This window comes from Nelusetta ayraudi, unplaced genomic scaffold, assembly GCF_046127955.1.
Source record: "Nelusetta ayraudi isolate G7.1 ecotype Tasmania unplaced genomic scaffold, CSIRO-AGI_Nayr_v1 ptg000026l, whole genome shotgun sequence".
NCBI lineage: Eukaryota > Metazoa > Chordata > Actinopteri > Tetraodontiformes > Monacanthidae > Nelusetta > Nelusetta ayraudi.
In genome coordinates this window covers 8,847,300-8,868,324 of record NW_027466076.1, presented here as the reverse complement: position 1 = coordinate 8,868,324, position 21,025 = coordinate 8,847,300, and the positions used below count along the sequence as shown (strand labels likewise).

The following is a 21,025-nucleotide window of genomic DNA, read 5'->3' as shown; positions in this document are numbered from 1 at the left end:
AACACACGCACGCAAACAGACACACAAAAAAAAACCCAGCGTGAACATCAGCAGAGCGCGGTTATCAGCGGGGGCAGACGCTGCCACTCCAGCATCTCCATTGTCGCCAATGTATCGCATCCCAAACACGCGGGGTGTAGGAAACTCCAGCTCTCACAAAAGACGGCTGAAATATTTATTCTTTTTTTCCCCCCCAGAAATATGAAAAGCGCCACGTTATCGTTGTGAGCGCCGAACACTCAGCGCTGGATTTTTCTTTCCTTTCTCCAGCGCTGTGGAATAAATGTTCCTGTGAGGCAAACATTGCAGAGAGAGAGAGAGAAAGAGAGAGAGAGAGAGGGGGGGGGAGAGAGAGAGAGAGAGAGAGGGGGGGAGAGAGAGAGAGAGAGAGAGAGGGAGAGAGAGAGAGATCCTCTCTTCCCACGCACAGCCTGACAGAGACACTGAGTCCACTTTACATCTACCCACTGTGGCACCCAATAGCCTCTTCAGTCTCGCTCAACTTGTCTGCATCCTATTAGTCACACATCCTAAATTTTTTTTTTTTTTTTTTGGGGGGGGGGGGGGGTATCACAAGGCACACCTCTGTGGATTAGCTGCATGTCAAGTGCAGCAGCAGCAGCAGCAGCAGCAGCAGCAGCAGCAGCGTTATTATTCTCCAACTTCCCCACTAAGCTGTGTGCCACTGTCATTAAAGCCAGCTGATGATGAAGAGGGGTAGAGGGGGGGCTTAATTCCGACACAGCAGCCCCTCCTACCTACCCCCCCCCCCACACACACACACACACACACACACACACACACACACACACACACACACACACACAGCAAATTAGAGCCAGTTTTTTTTTCTACTAATTAGCCTCTAGGCAGAGAGGGGTGGGCCGCCCAGCAAGGCTCCAGGGTTCATCGAGCCCACCCTCATCTTCATGCAAAAAAAAGAGAGAGAAATAATAACATTTTAAAGATGAATACATAGATAAATTAATTAATAAGTAGCCTATCCGGTGCACCCCGTCAACCCCTCCCCGCCCCCGCTTTCCTAGAAGTCCCCTGGTGTTCCAGAGTGGAAGCCATCCAGTGCAGAATTAGGATGCAGTTTTGTTTGTTTGTTTGTTTGTTGGTTTGTTTTGTTTGTTGGTTTGTTGGTTGGTTCTATTAAAAGGATGGAGCCGCTGCAGCCATCAAGCGCAGATGTGCAGCAGCAGCAGCAGCAAAGCAGCTCCATCAATCCATCCATCCATCCAGTCCATCCATCCATCCCTCGTGCTCTCTCTGTCTTTGCGCGCGGGGAGGGACGCTCATACTTAATTGAGAAGAAGAAGGAAAAGGAAAGAGGGGGGTCGCGCTTACTTGCCAAGCTCCTCGTACAGCTGGTACTCGTCTGTGAAACGCGTGCAAGTTGTCGTTGCCATGATGCCGCTGCTGCTGCCGCTGCTGCTGCTGCTTCCCCTCCTCCTCCTGCTCCTCGGACGGCTGCGGGAGTCCGAAATGCGCGGTGCGTCGCTGCGGACGGGAAGACCTCGGGCTCCTCAGGCTCCGCCCACCTCAGACCCCTCCGGACGGACGGACGGACGGAAGGTGCAAGCTGGCACACACGGGGCTTCGCAAGAGGGGCAGCGGGGCTCTCCTTCCCTGATGTGGCAGGCTCGGGAAGAGGAGGAGGAGGAGGAGGAGGAGGAGGAAGAGGAGGGTCGGACTCTTTAAATACCGCACGCACGCTGGTGATATGAGCTCACCACATGACGCGGTCCTCCCGATTTTGAGAGAAAAGGGGAGAGAGAGGGGGGGGGGGGGAGTGAATTCAACGGGTGGGTGGGCGAGCGCTGATTGAAGAGAGCTGCGCTGGGTAATGCGTCGTGATGAAGAGGATCTTGCGGCTGATTATGACATTGTTCGGCTCCAGCTGCAAAATCTGCCAAGTTGGAGAGGCTCACGTTGTGCGCGTCTGCATTATTGCAGAGCACGGGGTCCGCGCAGCACGTGGGGACTGAGATAATGACGCGAGTGAAAATAATACGTTGGATTTTTGATTTTGTTCCCCTCCATGCAAGAATACAGAAACAGTTGCAAAGGTGGCAAGAATGCAAATGAATACGTATATACAGAATATACAGAATATACACATATATTCGTATGCACACACACACACACACACACACACACACACACACACACACACATATATATGTATATAAATTAACACACATATATACAGTACATATATACACACATACACATGTATACACATATATGCATATATTTACACATGTATATACATACATACATATATACACACACATACACAAACAGTAAAGACACATATGCATTTACACACATATATATATACACATACATACATACATACATATTCACAAATGCTTATATACACATATTGTATATACAAACATACGTATATATATTCACACACACACACACACACACACACATACACACACACACATATATACATATACATGGCACGCACACATACGCACAAATCCTGAACTCACACATTTCAGGTTTTCAACAGTGACCAATCAGCAACCTTTTAGGAAAGCAAAGTGTTGAAAACTGTAAGGAAAAATAAAACGAGGCAGTGCTGGAGCAACAGCATTTTTGGCCATTTAAAGAAGAGCCAGTCACCGCACTGAGGGCTTTGGCAGGTGTTCAGTACCCCCCCGCCCCCCCGAGCAGCCCCGGTCGCAAGGCTTTGCACCGTTACAACTGCGAACCTCGTCACTCGCATCTGTGAAATACTCCACCTGGAAGTCAGGGGTCAAATTACGAGCTACAGCGGCTCCTGCAGCGGGGCTAAATGTGGAGCAATTAGCCTGACCGAGTCTTCACCTGCACCAACAGATGTTGCACAATAACCCAGTCGGCAGAATGAAGGCGCTGCCAAAAAGGGGCCTCGCGTGGAGCTGATGTGTGACTTCATCTTTCCATCTCTCCCTCATCAGCATATTATATACTGCGTCTTCGCATTCGGTGGGTTTGCATTTACTGATGACTTGGGTGTGTTACAGCTCCGCAGCCGGCACTGTTCAGCCTGGCTGAGCGGATGCAGATCAAGACTGGCTGGGGCGAAGGTTCTCTTCTCTTCAGTCAGGTGCGTTTATTGGCAGTGTGGCCAGAATGCTTCAAACAGAAAAAAGGGTCATTTCATTCACCTTCACCTCTAAACTAACACTATATGAAAAAAAACGATCTGGACCAGCATTCAACCCACCCAGAAACTCATCTTGGGTCGTTCAGTTCTAAAATGTACCCGTCAGTTGTTTTTCATGAAGACAGTGGATTTGTTAAGTGAGAACTGAGTCAAGCTCAGTGTTTGGCATCCAATCTGTCAGGATTGTTTGCAAAGATCAGTTCTCAGGCTGTTCCTGCTCAAGACTCGATCATTTTGTTGGATTATTGGATTTGGCCAAATTTTTTTTTTTTTTTTTGCTTTTGTTAGAAAATATTTTTATTCATTTTACTTTAGTTCCAAGTTGTTTTGATTGGTCGCAAAATTAGTCCGGACACCGAGCAGAAGATTCTGACATCTATGCAGTCTGACAATGACAACGAAAATATCAAAGTTCCAGTAATGTTTAAATTTTCAAATCTTTATTTCCCCTGACCCCCCATTCCAGGTCTTTAATGGAGCAACTTTACAGAATAATCCCCCCAAAAAAAGAGAGAGAGAGAGAAAGTCCAGAAAACCACATATTCAGCCCTCTGTTTACAGCCTCCTGCAAAAAAAAAAAGTTTATCTCCAACTTCAGAGGATACTGATTGGAGCTTTCACAATTGAAAGGGGACAAGAAACAGGACTGACTTGCAGAAAGCGGGTGGTTTTAGCACACACACCTTTCTGAAAAGTAGAGCGACCAAAAGCAGTGATTTTTCCCAGTGACAGGACAGACAGACATAGTATTGCTGGAAAACTTTGGTAAATGTCATGTAACAATGTGGAGCTTTAAGTTAAAAAAAAAAAAAAAAAAGCTAAAAGAAAAATATGTTTTTGTCCGTGTGTTCAAAGTCATCAATCCAGTAATTCATAGGAGGATTCATGCAAACCGGACAATTTAATTGGGTTGGATTTGAAACGCTCATTTTCTTTAGCTGGAGAACCAGATGCCAAAAAGAAGTGGGTGCGCACTTTCTTCAATAGAATTCATGATGTCAACTATTGTGACTTTTTTTTTAAAAAAAGGACCAGAAACAAACACAGGTGTTTCCAATAGTGCTAATCAAGCCAGTCAGGCCATAACGAGCGCAGGTGTTTCTCTCTCTTACGCACCTTAAAAAAAAAAAAAAAAAGCTTCACTTTCATGATTGTTAATGGCGCCTGTATCTGATACACCTCATGTCATGATAGGTCAACAGTAGGCGCGACAGCATTGTTTTGCACTGACATATCTGACTGCAGAGGGCGAAAACCGAGACAGAGACAAACTTACAGCGGGGTGGACTAACTTATAGGCACTATGGATGGTCGACGAAGAGCAAAACCTATGAACATAGGTACAAAATATCCACACAAAAATCACTTCTGCCGCTTCTGTTGTTGGAAGTTGACTTGGACATCAGGGACACCCTCCCTCCCTTCCCCTTCCCCCTGCACAGAGTTCGGTAATAACCAAGTTGGACTGAGCCCGAGGTCCGGGCTGAGGACTAGAACTGCACGGCGCTGGGCGGGATGTCGAACATGGACGGGTCGAACTGCTGCCCCTTGAAAGGCGATCCCTCAGCGTCCCAGCCCTTCTGCAGCATCTCGTGAACTTTCTGTTGGGCAGAGACGTCAAAAAAACAACAACAATTTAACAAAGTTGCAGAAGTCAGGTCGACAGGGCGAACAGTGCCATCTAGAGGCCACAACGGCAAGTACCACATGTCTATTGGCTCATTATTTGCTGGCGTGAAGCTTTTTGACACGTCATTATTCTTCATCAGCACTACCATGAATGCAAGACAACACACACCTCCGCATTATTAGAAGGGAAGCTCTGCATACTGAGCCCCCTGCTGAATGTCATTCCTGGAAGTAATTGTAAGTGTTAGTAGTAATTAGTAGTAATTCTAAGTCCTCACAGCAATAATTTGGAGCAGAGGTATTTGGAGCAGAGGTGAGTGATGTTGGCTTTTCAATGGACAAAGCCACTGCCAGTATTTACAGATCAAGTCCGTATGAGCACCGTTTGGAGCTATTTTCTTGAGCCAACTCAAATTTGCAAAGAATAGCAAACATTTTTTTTTGTTTTGTTTTTTTAAATTGGCATTACGAACGCAATATGGTGAAATGTCAAAAACCCTTCTCCTGACTTAAAACGGCAATGCGAGTCAGACCACGCTGGACGTCTGCAGTCCTACAATCATCTGTTGTGACTAGCTGCACAAATGCCTTGCAGCTCTTCATAACGTTCTGCAAAACCATGCGAGCGAACGCGCCAGATTGACTCGTCCCTTCATTTAAATCCCCACCATGTGTTGCGACGCCGCTCGGCTTCTCGACAGCCAGCCTCTCCTTTTTTTTTCCTCTCCTTTTTTTTTCCTGTGCGCACGGCGCTTCTTCGCGATGTGCGCGTGCCAGGACGCGTCGATGACAGAATCTTTGACACCCTGGTTGGCAAACGGCTGCAGACACTTGCCTGGAACGAACCTGTTAGCAGCCATCGCTTCGCTAAAACACATTTGGCCGGCGGCTCCCCGGTTTCCGGCTGCAGCAAAGACAGAGCGGCTCCGTGGGGAACCTGCGGCCCGACTCTCGTCATCATTTATAGAGTCTGTGGTGGCGGCCTGCTCCAGGAGCTTAATGGAGGGTTATCTGAGTGTTGTTGCTTCGGAAGAAGCAGAGGAAAATTACTTAAGGTTTAGAATGCTGAAAAAATAAAAAACACGCAGTTTCTTCAAGATGGAACACCGCAAGCCAAGAAGCACCTGCTCTCTATTGAGGTGGTGCTAGTTTGAGGGGTACACGCATTACCAACTATAAGAGAATTTGTGCACGTGAACCGTCGTAACTATTAACTCTAGATAACTAACCTTTATCTAGAGTTTGGAGCGTATCTTCTAAAATATGCCCAGTATTTTAACACTCGCTTTGCTGTGATTTGAGTGGCTGCTTCACTGCGGTCTAGCGAGCCAACAGTTCGGCAAAAGCGTTCGAGCTAGCAGACACTCGCTTATTGCTGGCTACGTGTACACCAGGTATCACGGCAGTGCTGCTTCAATCATTTTTGGCTGTAGCTTTAGCATCTTTTAGCTGCGACAATGGCGCGTTGGCTGCCAAACCTCTGAAAGAGCTCTTAGATCAGTTCAACAGCACAGGGGAGGAATACGTCACGACACGGGGGGCAACGCCAGAGAATAAGAAAAGCTATGAATTAACAACGGAAACCTGGCCAAAACAAAAGAAAGGACGAGTGACGGCGTGAGTTCACTTCTTAGCAGCGACAGAAAGCGGCACGCAAGGTGGAAATGATGAAACGCTTCACACGCAAATGAGCATCTGCTTCGGCGCGACCACACAGCGTTTTAAATAGGGTTTGATTTCACTTCCTTAGTTCTCTCTAAAAACTCCCCAGTGGTGGTGCAGTAGTTCCCTGCTTACAGCCTGCTGGGAGAGGTGTGAATGAGGCGAATCAGTGCCCTTTATGACATCACAGCATCCTAAATGCCGGTTTCCAAACCCAGGAGTTTTCCTTCAAAGTGAACCGAGTGGGGAAAAAAATTAAAGGATGCACGTTTCAACATTCCTGGGACGGGTTAGAGGCCCAGAAATTGCATTGGAAGAGTTAATGCTGCATAATATTGCCATTTAAATGATGAAATCTCTCTCTTTTCTTGGAAGGTATCGTTTCTTGGCAACAAAATTTTTTTTTCTTAGTTTTGCAAGCTACTGATGCTAGTTTAAGCAGATATTTTAATGTGATGGTAATAGGTTTTTAGTGGTTCGATCTATTCAAATGAATGGCTAGGCCTGGTTGGCTCCTCACCATCTCGTGACTCTGCGGTTTCCCCTGCAGCTTCTGATGGTAGTCGAAGGTCAGTCTGTCCAGGACGGCGTGCTCCTCGTCGTCCACCGTGGCCATGGAGCGCTCGCGGTTGATTTTGTTCACGTCGATTTCTTCTTCTCCCTTCAGCACTGCGTTCCACCAAACCTCCGACGTCTTACAGAGGGACAGCTGGGAGACAAATGCAGCCAGGAAAAATAAAACCGTGAAGATCCATAAAAGGAGAATCCTGCACTTTGCGTGTGTGTCTCTGTCATGTACTCACGACCACACAGTGGCCGGGCTCGAGACTCCACAGGGAGTTTTCCGTGTTTATCTTGTGAGTGAATTCTCCCTCCATCAGCGTTTTCTCCTCGGCCCCATCCCTCGCACACACTTTGATGCTGCTGGGCTGCATGCTGACACTGACCTGAGGACAGCCGGGAGAGAGAGAGGCGGCTGTGAAACCGAGCTGCAAGTAACGAAGAAGGTGGTGAAAACGTATGTGTGTGAGAGTGTGTGTGTGTGTTCACCTGCCGGCCTTTGAGAACTGACTTGGACACGAACACGCGCACCTCCACGTCCATGTAGTCCTGCGACCAGCTGTAGTTCTCTCTCACTGCGCCGTTGTAGCTCTCGGGGTTGGCCTGGAACTTAGGCTGACCCCTGAAAATGGAGATCACTGAGTAAATGACAAGTTCTCACTAGACAAAACAAACATATAAGTTCACATTGAAGCTCGTAAAGGCCCACTGTGTAACATTTCAAAGGAAACTATGGCATGAAAATGCAAATTATGTATTCATGGAGACAAAATATCTTAAAATAGAGAACTGTTGTGTGTTTTCATAATAAAAAATATGACAGTTCAATGCTAGCATTATTATTATTAGAAGTATTCCTATTACATCTTACAAATAGTCCGAGAAAGAAATTTACTTTCTTTGACTACACACAAGACAACAACATTTAGACTTTACTCACTCTTCTGGGTGTGCGCTTGCTGCTGCCGTTTCTGTCTGGTGTCCCTCAGGCTCCACACCTGAGGAACTGCTGCTGCTGCCGCTGCCACTGCTGCTGTTGTTGCTGCTGCTGCCGCTGTTGCTGCTGCTGTTGCTGTTGCTGCTGCTGTTGCTGCTGCTGTTGGTGGTGTTGGTGGTGTCTGCCGGCTCAGTGGAGGCGTCGCCAGCCGCCAGGGTCGGACTCGCCGTCTGCGGCGCCTCCACGCTTTTTTCCTCCGTTCCCTCTGGAGACTCGGCGGTGATCTCTAGCTCTTGGACCGCCGGAGGAACACATTGACCCTCTTGTCTCTTTTGAAGCTCCATCAGTTGCCGCTCCCTGTCCTGGTCCGCCAACTTCTCAAAAGCTTTAAACATCTGAGGAGGAAATGGGAGAATATCCACGTATATTGGATGTTGTGTGGACATAAATTATGAAACCCCAGTGAATAATGTGATTTAATAGCAGTGTATGTTAAACTTTGTGAAGCAGTAAGATCACTGTACTGTAGCTTACAGATATCAATGTATTACATCTTACCCACCTGTAGAATGACTTAATAAACATGTTTTTAGCAATTACAGTAACAGCTACAGAACATATTGTTAAGAGGGTTTCCACGACAGTGAAACACGTGAACGTGTTGACAAACTTCACCTTTAACACCATCTTTTCAGCCACACCAGGAGGAAAGCCCATTTTGTCGTTCGCACCAGACAGCAGGCGATAGAAGTCTGTCTTGCGGTACAAAAACCCAAAATAGACCTGGAGAAAGTCCTGGATGTTTCCAACGTGCTGCAAAATCCCCAACAAAGCGTTGTCGTACATTTCTGTCATCTCCAGTGGCGACGCCATCGTGACTTTCAACGTTTCACTGTCTTCAGAACCTTAAAATAATACCAGAATTACACTGTAAAATGCAACTTCAATAACCTTAAATAACAAACATAAGTTAATAAATAAGTGGGTAGGATTTCAGGACGACTGCGTTCCTCCTCCAAGACCAACACTGACATTTCCTGTCCCGTATTTTCAAAGTATGCGCACGACTTCAACAAAGTCGTAAACTGTTTCAGGTTTGGTGATATGTAAACCCCAAACTTGCATATTATATATTTTACAGAACGTAACATATTATGGTTTCTAAACAATTGGCACGACTGACTTTATTGAGACCTAAGGTATCTCTATTTTTTACTTATTCTTTCTTCATCCGGTGGTACAGGCCAATTGTCGTCTGGCGGAAACATACGCTGGTCAAAATAGTTCCACTGAATATTTAGAGGTTCATGTAAAACAAAAACACAGAGAGACAGACACAACGAATAAAGCTATAGAAATAATAATGAAAGCGTCAAATGCATAATTTGGTCATTATAAGAGAAATTAGACTTTAAAGGATTAAAGAAATTTCCTTTATATGAAGTTCCGCCATATCTCAGCGAGTATTTCAAACATGGCGGCGTCCTTGGGCAGCGCAGTGAACGCGAGGCTACTGGTAAATTAATCAATTTGTATCATTTTTGCTGTCATTGTTTTAAAAACTGCTCTGCCTCGCTACTGTGCATTCAATAAGAGTGTCAATTTGGAACAGAACCACGTTTCAGGTGTCGTCTGCTGTCGCTTGTATCTGGCGTGTCAGCTTATGGCACTAAGGAGAAATCATGACATAAAAACGTTTATACTTTGACCATCATCAGCAATGAATGATTTTCATGCACAAAGGCTGAGAAGAACGTCTTCATTCGTTTTTGCTTAAGTCAGGAAGCATTTCAAAAATATTTATTTATTTATTTATTTATTTATTTATTTATTTATTTATTTATTTAAACTGAGAAAAGCGTGTTCCTCTCTTCGCCAAACATTCTGATCTGGCTGTTTTTCTGGTATTTTCTCTGCAGAGCTTCATAGCCAGGTCCGGCTCACTGTGCAACTCCCCTGGGAGCAGAGGCATCCATGTCACTGCTGTGTGCTGCAAGGTAAACACTCCTAACGCATTCAGTCAGTCAGACTGATGGGTGGATCCACAGATCCTAATCCTTTGTGTCACTGTCGCCTTGTTGCCTCGTCCAGAATCGTGCTGCCCGCGTCCGAGTGGGGAAAGGAGACAAACCTTTAACCTACGAGCAAGCCCTCGCGCCTCATCACATCGGTCACCGCAAAGGATGGCTCTCCCAGCACACCAGTGAGTTGAACAGCCTACAAAGCCAGAGAAACTAACACAACATCATTTAAGGCAGGGGTGTCAAACTCAAATCCACAGTGGGGCCAAAATTTAAAACTTTGATGAAGTCGTGGGCCAACATTGATATTTATTGAAGAAGGAAAAAAATAAATTCCTCCAGATAGAACAGTGATCCTTTTTATATGGACCCAAGCTAGCTTTGCTTCAATCCTGAACATCGAACAAGCAAAGCAATAAATAACTTAATATTGCACACATGCAAAATTGAATTTCAAATAAAAAAAAACTGATCAAAATAAATAATATGTAAATAAAAATTGTACGCCTCTTTTTATTTGCAGCCTTCTGATTTAAATTTCATCAATAATCTTTTTCCATAGGCTAATAATACATTTAAAAATAATATGAAACAACAACAGTAAACCGATTAAGTAATAATAATATCCTTCAATGAACGTCCTGTCCTGATTGAGGTGCCAAAATACCAGCAGAGCATTTGGATTTGTAGTATTAGCAGTACATGTGCTGTATAATACTGGCGGTCCAGCTCTAGTAGTGATTTTGTATTGCCTCGCGGGCCGAATTTGGCCCACCCACAGGCCAGAGCTTGACTCATGATTTAAGGGCCTTCCTGAGCCAGAAGTTGGCTTGCAAAGGAAAAATTCTGAATCACTTATTATCAATTATTTGATCTTAGAAGCCCTTTAAGATGAAAGCCTAAATCATTTAATCTATGAAGCCTGAATTTCAAAATTATGTTTATTCACCTGTGTACCAAAGTGAATTCATTGCAACACGTCTCAATGCGTTTATTTGTATCTCGTCCTCCAGGCAACCTCAAAGGAGAAGACGGAGCAGCAGCGCGGACGGTGGAGGATGTGTTCATACGGCGCTTCATGTTTGGAACCTTCCACAGCTGCCTGGCCAACGAGGTCGTGATCAAGCGACGCGGCAACGTGCTGATCGTGTGCGCGCTAATGCTACAGAAAATGCCGCCGCAGAAGTTCTACTTCCTGATAGGTTACTCGGAGTCGCTGCTGACGCACTTCTACAAATGCCCCGTCAAGCTGGAGATTCAGACCCTGCAGGACAAATCCGTGTACAAGTACCTCTAAAGGAGGTAGACAGTGGGTTTGTTTGTTCATCAAAAAGGGACACAAATTACAGCAACGGTTTAATTTAATCGGGCGTGGTTTTCTTTTTCTTACACAGTGATGCTTCTCTCTGTTGTTGCTCGTACTTCAGTTAAAAAGAAACTCTCGGAGTTGAAGGAAATAAAATTGAATGCGAATGGTACGGTCAGGCCTGGACGGCTCCTCCTCTCTGAATCTGAATCCTGTCAGTTTCCATGTAAATAAAGCTTCTCACCGAGTGATCCGCCTGGGCCCTGCCACCCTTGTCAGAAAATGCTGAGAATATTGCAGAATCAGATCCTACATAAAAATAACTGTCAACTTTCATCAACTGCACGCAGACATAATTACCAACTAAAAAGTCAACAGTGGTCCCTTAAAAAAAGGAAAAAAAGGGATCGTGTAGTATTATGATGAAGTATAGGTGTTAAATGAGGTATTTGAGAACAAATTTCATTTCATCTGCGAGCAGAAGGAACAAAAAAAACAAACTTTAACACAACTTGGACAATTGTAGGCTCTTAAAATGTACTTTTAATCAACAATTGATCCGATCATAGTGCATTTACATTCACATTTTAAAAGGCACGTGAGGTTCGTCAGTGCAAATACAAGAATTAAAGCGTTCCCTTCAAGATTTCTCATGCAATCGCACTTGTGACGGACACTGAACAAAAAAAAACACTTGTCACATCTTTGAAGCGTCACAACGTTAAAACCAAAAACTCCTCGGTCAACGATTACAAGAAAAGAACACTGATTAAAACTGTAAAAATGTCTTTTCTTCATCTGAGGCAAAAAAAAAAAGCGATTCTTGGACAAACCAGGTAATAAAGAAGACACAGTCGCTTCTTTTCTTTCATCAATGCTGCACTGATGAACGACAGTCGTAATTATGAACATTTGCCCAGCGTTCCAGCTGTCTGCACACAGTTAACTGTATTTCAGCAGAATGGAGCCGGCACTGGAAACTTCCCTTGCAGCACTCAATACTCTATATAAACTCTATTCTTTATATATCTAGTACAAACGAACGTAAAAGAGGATAAACTGTGGATACACATCAGAGTCTTTCAAGCCAATGCACCGTGACGTGAAACAGTCCAATGTGTGACCAAGACTTTATCACTTCAACACTTTGGGAGAAAGAAACTTGATTATTACCAAGTGATCGTAAGTACACTTGAACGTATCCCCCCCCCGCCATTCCTTTCATTTTATGGGCCAACATAGAACACGACTGCTTTTCAAATCCCAAAATGTGCGGAACCATTTCTAAAAACAAAACAAACAAAAAAAAAGAACAATGATTATCACCAAACGTGTTAGAGAAAAGCTTTGGCTGTGTTTAAGAGCAATGTCGGTTGGTACAATGTGTGTATGTTGAACTTGTGGCATGCAGGAGCCGGGCCCATAAATGTTTTTGCTATTCCACTGTAGTTTGGATGGCAGCAGACAGCAAAAAGGACATTTACCAAGAGAATGTCTTAAAAAAAAAAAAAAAAAAATAGTGTCGACGGCATGACACTGTACCACCATAAAACGACAACTTTTTTTTTTTGACTGAAAACATGCCAGACGTTGTTCTTCTTCATTGCAGCTGCCACGTTACACAAAGCGTTTCTGCTCAGGTGCGATAAAAAGCCCGTTTCATATCTTTAGCAGGGACGGACGTGACAGAATCCCACCAGCTGCACTTCTTCTTTTACACTGCGGGGGCAGAAAGAAAAGTTCTGACTCACTTGTGCTGATTCAGGCTAATTCGAGCCAGAAGCTCTCACGGCACCGGCTCTGTTAAGGTGTCGGAAGGTGTCGGTTTGGTTGCGCGAGTATTGAAAATGCAAACTTGAACGTTCAGGTGGACCACAGCAAAGGGTTTGTGAGACAGGTGGGCGGGAACTGAAGCAGCCGCGGAGACATCAGATGTTTGAGCTCCTGAGGAATTTCCATTGGAGGAATTACAGGGAAACATTCTTCCCTTTAAAAAAAAAAAGAAAAAAGATAAAAAATATTTCAAAATTTCATACCTACCACAGCACACGTACCAGACACGGAGGAAACTCCACCCCCCCGCCCCAATCCACTGTGACTTCAGTTCAATTTGTCCAATTTTGCCTGAATGTTCCGGCAGGTTTTGCCCTCGCAGGACTGGAGTTTGATGAGCCGCTGGTTCATCGTCTGCAGGACGGCCGGGTCCACCTTCTTCACGATGTTCTCCAGCTGGTGGGGGTCTGCCTTCAGGTCGTAGACCTCCACAAACGACTGGGGGGGGGTGAGAAAAACACAGGAGTCTCTGGGTTTTGTCGCACTAATCAAGCGTCGGCAGTCGGCATCTGCGGGCCGCGCGACTTACCTCGCTGTCCGCGAACTCGCAGTACTGCATGTCCAGCTTGCCGTCGAGGGTCCGGACGCAGGCGTAAGTGTTGTTGTAGGCGTCCTCGCACACGCAGTCCGGGAAACATTGCTGGGGGAAGCGCGAGTTGGCACGTCAGCAGCGGAAATCGTGACATTGGCTTAGTTCTGCTTCGTTTCAGTTCTGTGGTTTAACTCTGTCGTATCTGCACGAGTGTGCAGGTGACACCACGGCTGTGTGACTGAAGTATCAGAGTGAAAGACTACAAAACCTATAAAGCTTAGAGAGTTTGTTAAACTTGTGTTTTGGGACATTATACAAGCCAAGAATCGCCCCTGAAGTCGACGCACTGACAGCCACAATTCCAGCTGCATCACAAGTTAGGAAGTCAGTAAGGGGTTAAATTTATTCTTCTGAGTCAGCTTGGACTGGTGATTTGACTTTCTTTTTATTGGAAGCACATTCCATAATGGGGACTCATACAGTATTTACTGGTATAACATGCTCATTCTGATTAAAAAGGCGGCCCACAGGTTTTTTCTTTTACTGGAATCGCTCACAGGTTGTGTCATGTGCTGAAGTGAGTCAGCTGATGTTGTCCTGCAGTTCAGGTTCAAAACTCCACACTCCTTCAGAGACTGACACCCGTTAAGCGCCTCGCTGGCAGGTAGGTCATTGTAAAAGGTTTCATGCGAAAAGGTTGCATTCAGACTGCAGGCGAATCTGATTCAAACCAGATTCCTTCTCAAATCCCCAAAAATTTTTAGGGGCTGACTGTCCACACTGGTTTTTAGCAAGTGTCCAAACGGGATCTGGCTCTGTTCAGAGTTCAGACTGGGCCACATTATTGACCCATCTGACAGGTTGCTGTAGCAACGGCGTCGTCCAGCGTAGCATGCAGTGTGTGACGTCATATCACTGCGACAGCGGCACTTGTTGCGATACATGGCCTGGAGCTTGGCTTGAATGGAGCTACAGTATCTCCCCACACACTGATGAGCCAATGAGCTTCCTCCTCTGTCCAGGGACTGCTGTTTTCTACTTCTTCTGTCTGCTCCATTACGTTACAGCTCCGCACCTGGAATGGCGCCCTCTGATGGCGCATTGGGTCTTGCGTCGCGTGGAGTGACGTCACGGACAGTCAAAACCCATCGGCGTGTTTGGAGCTGTTCACACTGAGACGCATTTGACCGAATGCCATTTGAAACCACCTCCCGAAGGCGGTTTTGAGAAAATTTCATGACTGTTCACACTACAAAAGAGCCATCCGGGTTCAATCTGGATTGGCTAAAAATTTAGATTTTGGCTGGCAGTCTGAACAAGGCCAAATTGTAAAACTGACGTCATCGAAACTATCCCGCCTGGAACTCACCGACAGTCCGGGGCCGAGGCTGGGACACGTGGGATCGGCGCTCAGGGATCCCTCTCCGGTGTATTCCACCAGGAAAAAGGGACGCGCTGTGCCGTTACGCAGTGACGGCGCCTAGATGGGAGTTGCGGGAGTGAGGAGGGAGGACTGTGGTTACTTTGGAAAGACTGCGGTGGAACCGTTACGAAATGACTTCACGACGAACTGACCATCTGAGCCAGGAAGGACTGGCCGTCCATATTCACAGAAGACAGGTTGACGCCACAAATATCCAGTATGGTGAGAGCCAAGTCGATATTCAGCACCGGAGCCTGGAAGAAGGAGGCGTGAGGGTGGAACGTTAACTAAAAGAATTTCAAACGTGCTACCGTGCGCGTTTGCGTGACCGCAGGACCTGCAGCGTCTGGTTGGCTTTGATTCCGGGGCCGCGGACCATGAGCGGGACCTTGATGTCGAATTCGTAGAGCTGCCTCTTGTCGATGGGCAGAGAGAACTGACCTGAGAGCAGCCGAGACGGGTGGTTACGGTCGGGCAGCTGCCAGAACAGAAAGGCACAAACGCAGTACGCACCGGTGTGGTAGCCGTTGTCTGAGGTGTAGAAGATGTAGGTGTTGTTCAGCTCCTTTATGCTGTCCAGTTTCTTCACCAGCTGCATCACCATGTCGTCCACCGAGAGAAGCGTCTGCCACCTGCAAGGAGAACCAGTGCGTGCACGCGACCCTTGAGAAAACCGGATTATTGCCTCAGTCCGATTATGATCGGACAACTGAAGCGCACGTATGGTGGATTCTTCAGGCTGCAGCAGTGAAGTGTGGATGTTGAAAGAAACCTCGTGGACACCGACTCGGCTGCATGAAAACTGGTTTATTACGAAGGAGTCAGGGATCACAACAGGCGCCTGAAGAGGTTGTGTGTGTCCCGACGCGCACGAAGCTCTCGCAACCTCTCTCTGAGGACAGTTAGAACATCACCTCCTTATACCCGCAGGTGTCGTCATCGGGCACATTTCCATATAAGGAGGACAAAGAGACGATTGTAACACAGAAGGTGCAGGGATGGGAAAGTTACTGGCCAGGGTTGGAATGTGTGTTATCCAGACAGTCTTCCTAGGGAGCTGAGATGAAGCCTTCCAAGGGAAGTAACCTAACGCAGCTGCTGCGCTAACGAGGGGTCTGTTCGTCTCATCAGGCAAGAAGCCTGCAGGAGTAGGGCCAAAGCGTCAGACGCTACACATGTAAACGCATTAGTCCGACTAAACTTGGAGTTTTAGAATTCCGATAGGTATCGGAGAACTCCCGACTTACATGACACTCGAGAAAACAGAATTATTGCCCTAGTTTAGATGAATGTTCTGAAATTGTACCTTTTCTTGTACACGCTGTCCAGGAAGTCGAGGGAGCTGCTTTTCATTGGGTTGGCAGGCTGACGCAACAGCCAGTGCTTGTCCTGAGAAGGAGGCGAATAAATACCATACATAACAATTCTAAAAGCAGATGTGACAGCGACGTGACGACGGCCAGACAGAAACAAACCTTTCCCGGCTTGTCGAAGCTTCCGTCTCGGGGGGCTTTGATGTCAGGGAAGCTCTTCTGGTAGTGCGGCGCTGCCGTCCAGGGAGAGTGTGCAGCCGGGGGGGACAGCATCATGAAGAAAGGATGCTGGGGGCTCCTGTTATCCAGGAAGTTCAGAGACCGGTTCGTCTGCATAGAGGAGACACAGACGAAACGAAAAAAAAGTCCACGACTGGTTCTGCGTTTGATAAGTTTAGCAAAAATAAGTCCTTTTTTTTTTTATTATTATAATTGTTTTTATTTTATTGCAAAATAATTGGTATAAATGATTGTTGGACGCGAAAGCGAGTTGCAAAACAGAGCAGAGTTCAAGAATCCTCCCATCAGGTGACCTTTTTAGAGTTGCACCATTAGCGCTGCGTGCAACGGGCCAAATTCAAGTGCAGTCACCACTGGTTGCCAGTAAAATAGCTGCGGCACATTCCTACCAGCGCTTCCAACCCCCGGAGTGCACACGAGAAGAGAAAAGCTCAGTGCTTGTAAACTAGTTGGCAGACAAACCCGCCTGTCACATGATGACAATGGTGTGCAGCAGCAGCATAACTTCAGGAAGCAGAAGGCTGAAGGATATCCTTCACACGAACGGAGCAGCCATACTGACTCAAAAGCTCTAAATGATCTAAATGATGAGTGAAAATGGCCGTCCGGAATTAAACAAATACACACGCCATTAAACTACCTTTCTTACATTTTAACAAATTATACAGTATATATATATATATATACAGGTATTTTAATACAGCATATTAAATATATATATGTATATGTACTTAAACAACATGTTTTATATTTAAATTCTTCAAAATAGTCACCTTTCATAAAAAAAAGTTATTTAACGTGTTTTACTGTGCTGCATAATTACAAATATCTTGCTCATATATTTGATGTCTTCAGTGTCTATCTGCAGTGTAGAAAGTTGTAAAGAAAAAAAATGTATAAATGTGCATACATATATATGTATATACACACATATACTGTACATACATATACATACTGTATATACATATATACACTTACACATATACTGTATATACACATATATATACATACACATACATACTGTATATACATATATACACACATGTGTATGTATATATATGCATATATGTTATATATATGTATTATATATATATACACACACACATACATACATACATACATACATACATATATGTACATGTATGTATGTATGTATGTATGTATATAAGCCTACATGCATACATACATATGTTTTAGTACATGTGCCCTCTGCTGGTTGATGATTAACCTCTCATTTGCCTGGAACTCCCAAGATATTAGCGTTCGTCTGGCAGCAGATGATTGCAGCAAGTCGAAGGTGAACAGGTTTTACACGTCCCAGTAAAGCCTTACATAAACGATCTTGAGCACCAAACGTGGCGCTTGTGCGACTCCTACTCACGATGAGGTCCGTGAGGTAATCCTTCTCATAGTTGTCTCCGTGCTTTTCCTCTCTGCCGTTGACCGACAGCGTGTAGTTGTAGTAACGCGAGTTGCCCACCTGTAACCATGAAATATTAAAAAAGCAGCGAGTAAAAATACAGCAGAAAATACTGCACCGTTGTGTGTGTGTGTGTGTGTGTGTGTGTGTGTGTGTGTAGGACCTACCAAAGCATGCCACTGGTCCCAGCCAGGAGGAATATGTTTGATTCCTCCGACATCTTTGTGACCATACTGATGGACAGAAAAGAAATCCACAATATTAGGAACATTTTGGACCGTCCATCAACTGAACTCAGACCTGTAGGCTAAAGTGGGTACAAATATGGCCGTGGGTCACACACAGTCACAAAAATAGCGTCCAAATATTAACTTAGACAAATGGCCAACAGGGAAACTGCAAAATATTAAGTGTTTTCTACAACACAATTTGCTTTGTTGTCACAAAAAACATAAGCAATAATTTTAAGACATAAAAAAGCAGCACTGTGTACATGCCATACGATGTTTATAGGGCCGATGTTAAACTTGAAGTTGTTAGTCAGTCACCAATGATGACACCAGACTGCAGAACATGGGTAAAAGAATGATAATGGCTTTTGTCTGAAATGTCACAATAAAAGGTCCCATATTATCCTAAAAACCAATGGATCAACACTTTCTATTACTCTGTCACTGAACAAGGAAATGAGAAACGTCCATCCTTTACATCTTTTGCTCACACTAAAGCTTGCGGTTCTGGAAATCTGCCCTTTGTGACGTCACTGACACGTCGCTGATACCCTTCCCAAGATTACTGACAATACCAATCCTCAGATTCTTGTTTTATTTCCCTTCCAGACTTGTGGGGGGAGGTCTAACAAAAACATCAGTTTAAGCGGAAGCTAGCTATCTGGATGTAAACAAACGGCCAAATGTGCCGTTTTCAGATTATGCTTTTCAGGATAATTAACTGTATGATGCCGCTCCACGGGGTGAAAAATAGAGATCCACTTGTTAATGTGGTAATATGGGACCGTTTTAACCACGAGCCCGCAGAGCTACAGTTGAAATGCTTTCCAACCTGGTTGAGATATTTCCCAGCAAAGAAGGTCTGGTACTTCTGCTTGCTGAGGTAGAGGGGGAAGGTGGCCGTCTCGGGGCCCTTCTGCCACTGGGCGCTGGAGCAGTTCCCGGACAGCGAGTTGTTTCTCACCATGTGATTGTGGGGGTAGCGGCCGGTCAAAATGCTGCTTCTGCTCGGGCAGCACAGTGGCGTGACGGTGAACTTTGACAAGGAATTGGGAGCGGGAGCGGCAGCAGCATGGCGACGACATAGGAAACAGCAGGGGTTAAAAAAAAAAAAAAAAATTGAGAAATGTGTTACAAGACAGGAGGATGTGTGACTCAACTCAAGAGGTGTAAGGAGGGTCTTACTGAGGCTTCTGTGTAAAACTTTAACATGTTGTATAGTGTTGACATTGAACCGCTTGTCTAACCATCTGCCTCATTTTGAAGTTATTTTGTATTTTGGTTATATATTTTATTTTTTTTTTTTTATCATGAAATGGAATTACAAAGTTTAAAAAAAAAACTTAAAAACATAATGTTGCGGAGTAAAAGTAGATTTGTCTTAGAAATAGAACAGTAGTGGAGTTGAAACATTAACAAAGTACACAGCAGCACATTGCACCCTTGTGCCATTGTACTCACAGAGTTGACAAATGTTGCTCCTGCGTCTCCTATCATGGTTTTAGTGTACTTCATTGGGTTCTGCGGAAGAGAGAAACACACAGACCTCATCTGTAAACACCACAAAGAAAAACAGTAACATTTTAATAACAAAACCGGAAACTGGTTCTCTGCTTCGTCCCTCTTGCGGTGAAACTGAAAAGAGCGGCTTCCTTAAATATTGTACAGAAACGATTAGATGGATATTGTCTGCTTTCGGTTTATTGCTTTTTGCCATTTGTAATCACTATCCTGAAGCCACTGCATCGAGATCAAGAGAAGTCCATCAACCCCTGACTTATCTACAAATCAAAAGGCAAATACTGTTGCTCAGAGGCAGACTAATGTAAAAATAGACGCAGCGAGAAATGATTACATCATTGAAAGATTCAACCAAAACGTTTTCATTCAATTAAGTTCCTTCAATGAAAGATTTCTGGAAGAGTTAAAGCTTGAAAATCATAAACAGTGACAAAAGTACATTTATAGTGTGTCCAAATAATACAAATGTGTTAACATCTTATTAGGAAGATTATTCCAGAGAGGAAACTCCAGCATTGATCAAAACAACAACAACAACAACATATATGATATATAATAATGATATAACTCGGGAGCGAACGAGGGATTTTTTTTTTTTTTTTTTTTTTTTTTTTTTTTTTAATGCATCAGGGCACCTGCCAATCAGCTGTTCACTCATTGCCAATGTGCGTCCTGTAGTTTGTGATCATCAGTCTTCCTTCCTAGCTTAGAATAAAATGAGGTAGAACACAACCCAAAATGGTCACCTTCGGGCAATCTGATACCGGTGTCGTGAGACAGGTAAGAGCAACTCACCATGCCCCCCAGCAGGGCGTCCTGGTCGTCGGCCACGATCAGGACGATGTTGCTGAGTTTGCTGCGCGGCTCCGCGCACCTGACGCAGCAGGTGAGCAGCGTGAAGAGCAGCGCGACGGCTGCGCGGCGCTCTCCCGGGGAGCTCGTCGGACCTTCCATCGGGGCCTCTGGAGCACCGGGACTGGCACACTCACATAAACACGACAGACACACTCACACGAGGTTCGGCTGAAACTCAGAGTCCTGCTCCGATGAGGAGGAGGAAGAGGAAGAAGAGGAGGAGGGTCGACTGTCACAATGAGCGTGTGCTGCACCGTCACAGTTATCCCGAGCAAAACACGCAGTCGGAGGGTATGAGGAAGTGCAGCAAGTCATATGACCAGATGAGTGGGAGGAGTCGAGACTGAGAACAAATTGTTCTTGATGTGAC

At 45.1% G+C, this 21,025-nt stretch overlaps 4 protein-coding genes across 15 annotated transcripts in view; 1 reads left to right on the top strand and 3 right to left on the bottom strand.

Moving 5' to 3' along the window:
* The window catches only part of camk2b2 (calcium/calmodulin-dependent protein kinase (CaM kinase) II beta 2), a 40,172-nt gene extending 38,376 nt beyond the window's left edge, over positions 1-1,796 (bottom strand). For 7 of the 10 annotated variants that reach the window (XM_076029631.1, XM_076029637.1, XM_076029640.1 and 4 more), the window contains exon 1: positions 1,354-1,795. In XM_076029631.1, the coding sequence (XP_075885746.1) occupies positions 1,354-1,415 (62 nt within the window). In that variant the 5' untranslated portion in view covers positions 1,416-1,795. Of the gene's footprint in view, positions 1-1,353 lie in introns of all 10 variants that reach the window. The other 3 variants (XM_076029632.1, XM_076029638.1, XM_076029634.1) reach the window with 1 other exon arrangement.
* The window catches only part of nudcd3 (NudC domain containing 3), a 57,586-nt gene extending 48,390 nt beyond the window's left edge, over positions 1-9,196 (bottom strand). Inside the window, exons 1-7 of one of the 2 annotated variants that reach the window (XM_076029660.1) lie at positions 8,637-9,196; positions 7,965-8,356; positions 7,514-7,646; positions 7,267-7,410; positions 6,984-7,172; positions 3,824-4,773; positions 3,591-3,737 (exon numbers count right to left, since the gene is read on the bottom strand). In XM_076029660.1, the coding sequence (XP_075885775.1) occupies positions 4,663-4,773; positions 6,984-7,172; positions 7,267-7,410; positions 7,514-7,646; positions 7,965-8,356; positions 8,637-8,834 (1,167 nt within the window). In that variant the 5' untranslated portion in view covers positions 8,835-9,196 and the 3' untranslated portion in view covers positions 3,591-3,737; positions 3,824-4,662. Of the gene's footprint in view, positions 1-3,590; positions 3,738-3,823; positions 4,774-6,983; positions 7,173-7,266; positions 7,411-7,513; positions 7,647-7,964; positions 8,357-8,636 lie in introns of those variants that run through there. The other variant, XM_076029661.1, reaches the window with a different exon arrangement.
* A 120-nt stretch (positions 9,197-9,316) lies between these two features.
* On the top strand, positions 9,317-11,539 carry mrps24 (mitochondrial ribosomal protein S24). Its single transcript, XM_076029662.1, has 4 exons — positions 9,317-9,477; positions 9,881-9,958; positions 10,053-10,164; positions 10,996-11,539. The coding sequence occupies exons 1-4, from the start codon at positions 9,400-9,402 to the stop codon at positions 11,277-11,279; spliced, it is 552 nt and encodes a 183-aa protein (XP_075885777.1). The 5' UTR covers positions 9,317-9,399; the 3' UTR covers positions 11,280-11,539.
* Positions 11,540-11,808: 269 nt separating this feature from the next.
* gnsb (glucosamine (N-acetyl)-6-sulfatase (Sanfilippo disease IIID), b) lies at positions 11,809-20,947 on the bottom strand. 2 transcript variants are annotated; one of them, XR_012927081.1, is made up of 14 exons: positions 20,596-20,947; positions 19,741-19,800; positions 19,112-19,315; positions 18,217-18,282; positions 18,011-18,109; positions 16,552-16,719; positions 16,383-16,465; positions 15,590-15,708; positions 15,414-15,517; positions 15,229-15,330; positions 15,023-15,133; positions 13,651-13,761; positions 13,329-13,559; positions 11,809-13,007 (listed from the first exon to the last, which is right to left on the bottom strand). XR_012927081.1 is itself a non-coding variant. In XM_076029648.1 (13 exons), the coding sequence occupies exons 1-13, from the start codon at positions 20,752-20,754 to the stop codon at positions 13,389-13,391; spliced, it is 1,557 nt and encodes a 518-aa protein (XP_075885763.1). In that variant the 5' UTR covers positions 20,755-20,947; the 3' UTR covers positions 11,809-13,388. The 2 variants fall into 2 exon arrangements, 1 of the variants encoding a protein (XP_075885763.1); XM_076029648.1 differs by having other exon boundaries at positions 11,809-13,559.
* Between the last annotated feature and the right edge of the window lie 78 nt (positions 20,948-21,025).

Coding starts and splice junctions, on each gene's coding strand:
- mrps24 (XM_076029662.1), top strand. CDS start 9,400: ATGAAGTTCCGCCATATCTCAGCGAGTATTTCAAACATGGCGGCGTCC. Junction 9,478..9,880: donor CAGTGAACGCGAGGCTACTG/GTAAATTAATCA, acceptor TTTTCTCTGCAG/AGCTTCATAGCCAGGTCCGG. Junction 10,165..10,995: donor ATGGCTCTCCCAGCACACCA/GTGAGTTGAACA, acceptor CTCGTCCTCCAG/GCAACCTCAAAGGAGAAGAC.
- gnsb (XM_076029648.1), bottom strand. CDS start 20,754: ATGGAAGGTCCGACGAGCTCCCCGGGAGAGCGCCGCGCAGCCGTCGCG. Junction 16,466..16,551: donor GCTTCGACAAGCCGGGAAAG/GTTTGTTTCTGT, acceptor CCTCCTTCTCAG/GACAAGCACTGGCTGTTGCG. Junction 15,134..15,228: donor AGTCCTTCCTGGCTCAGATG/GTCAGTTCGTCG, acceptor ACTCCCATCTAG/GCGCCGTCACTGCGTAACGG.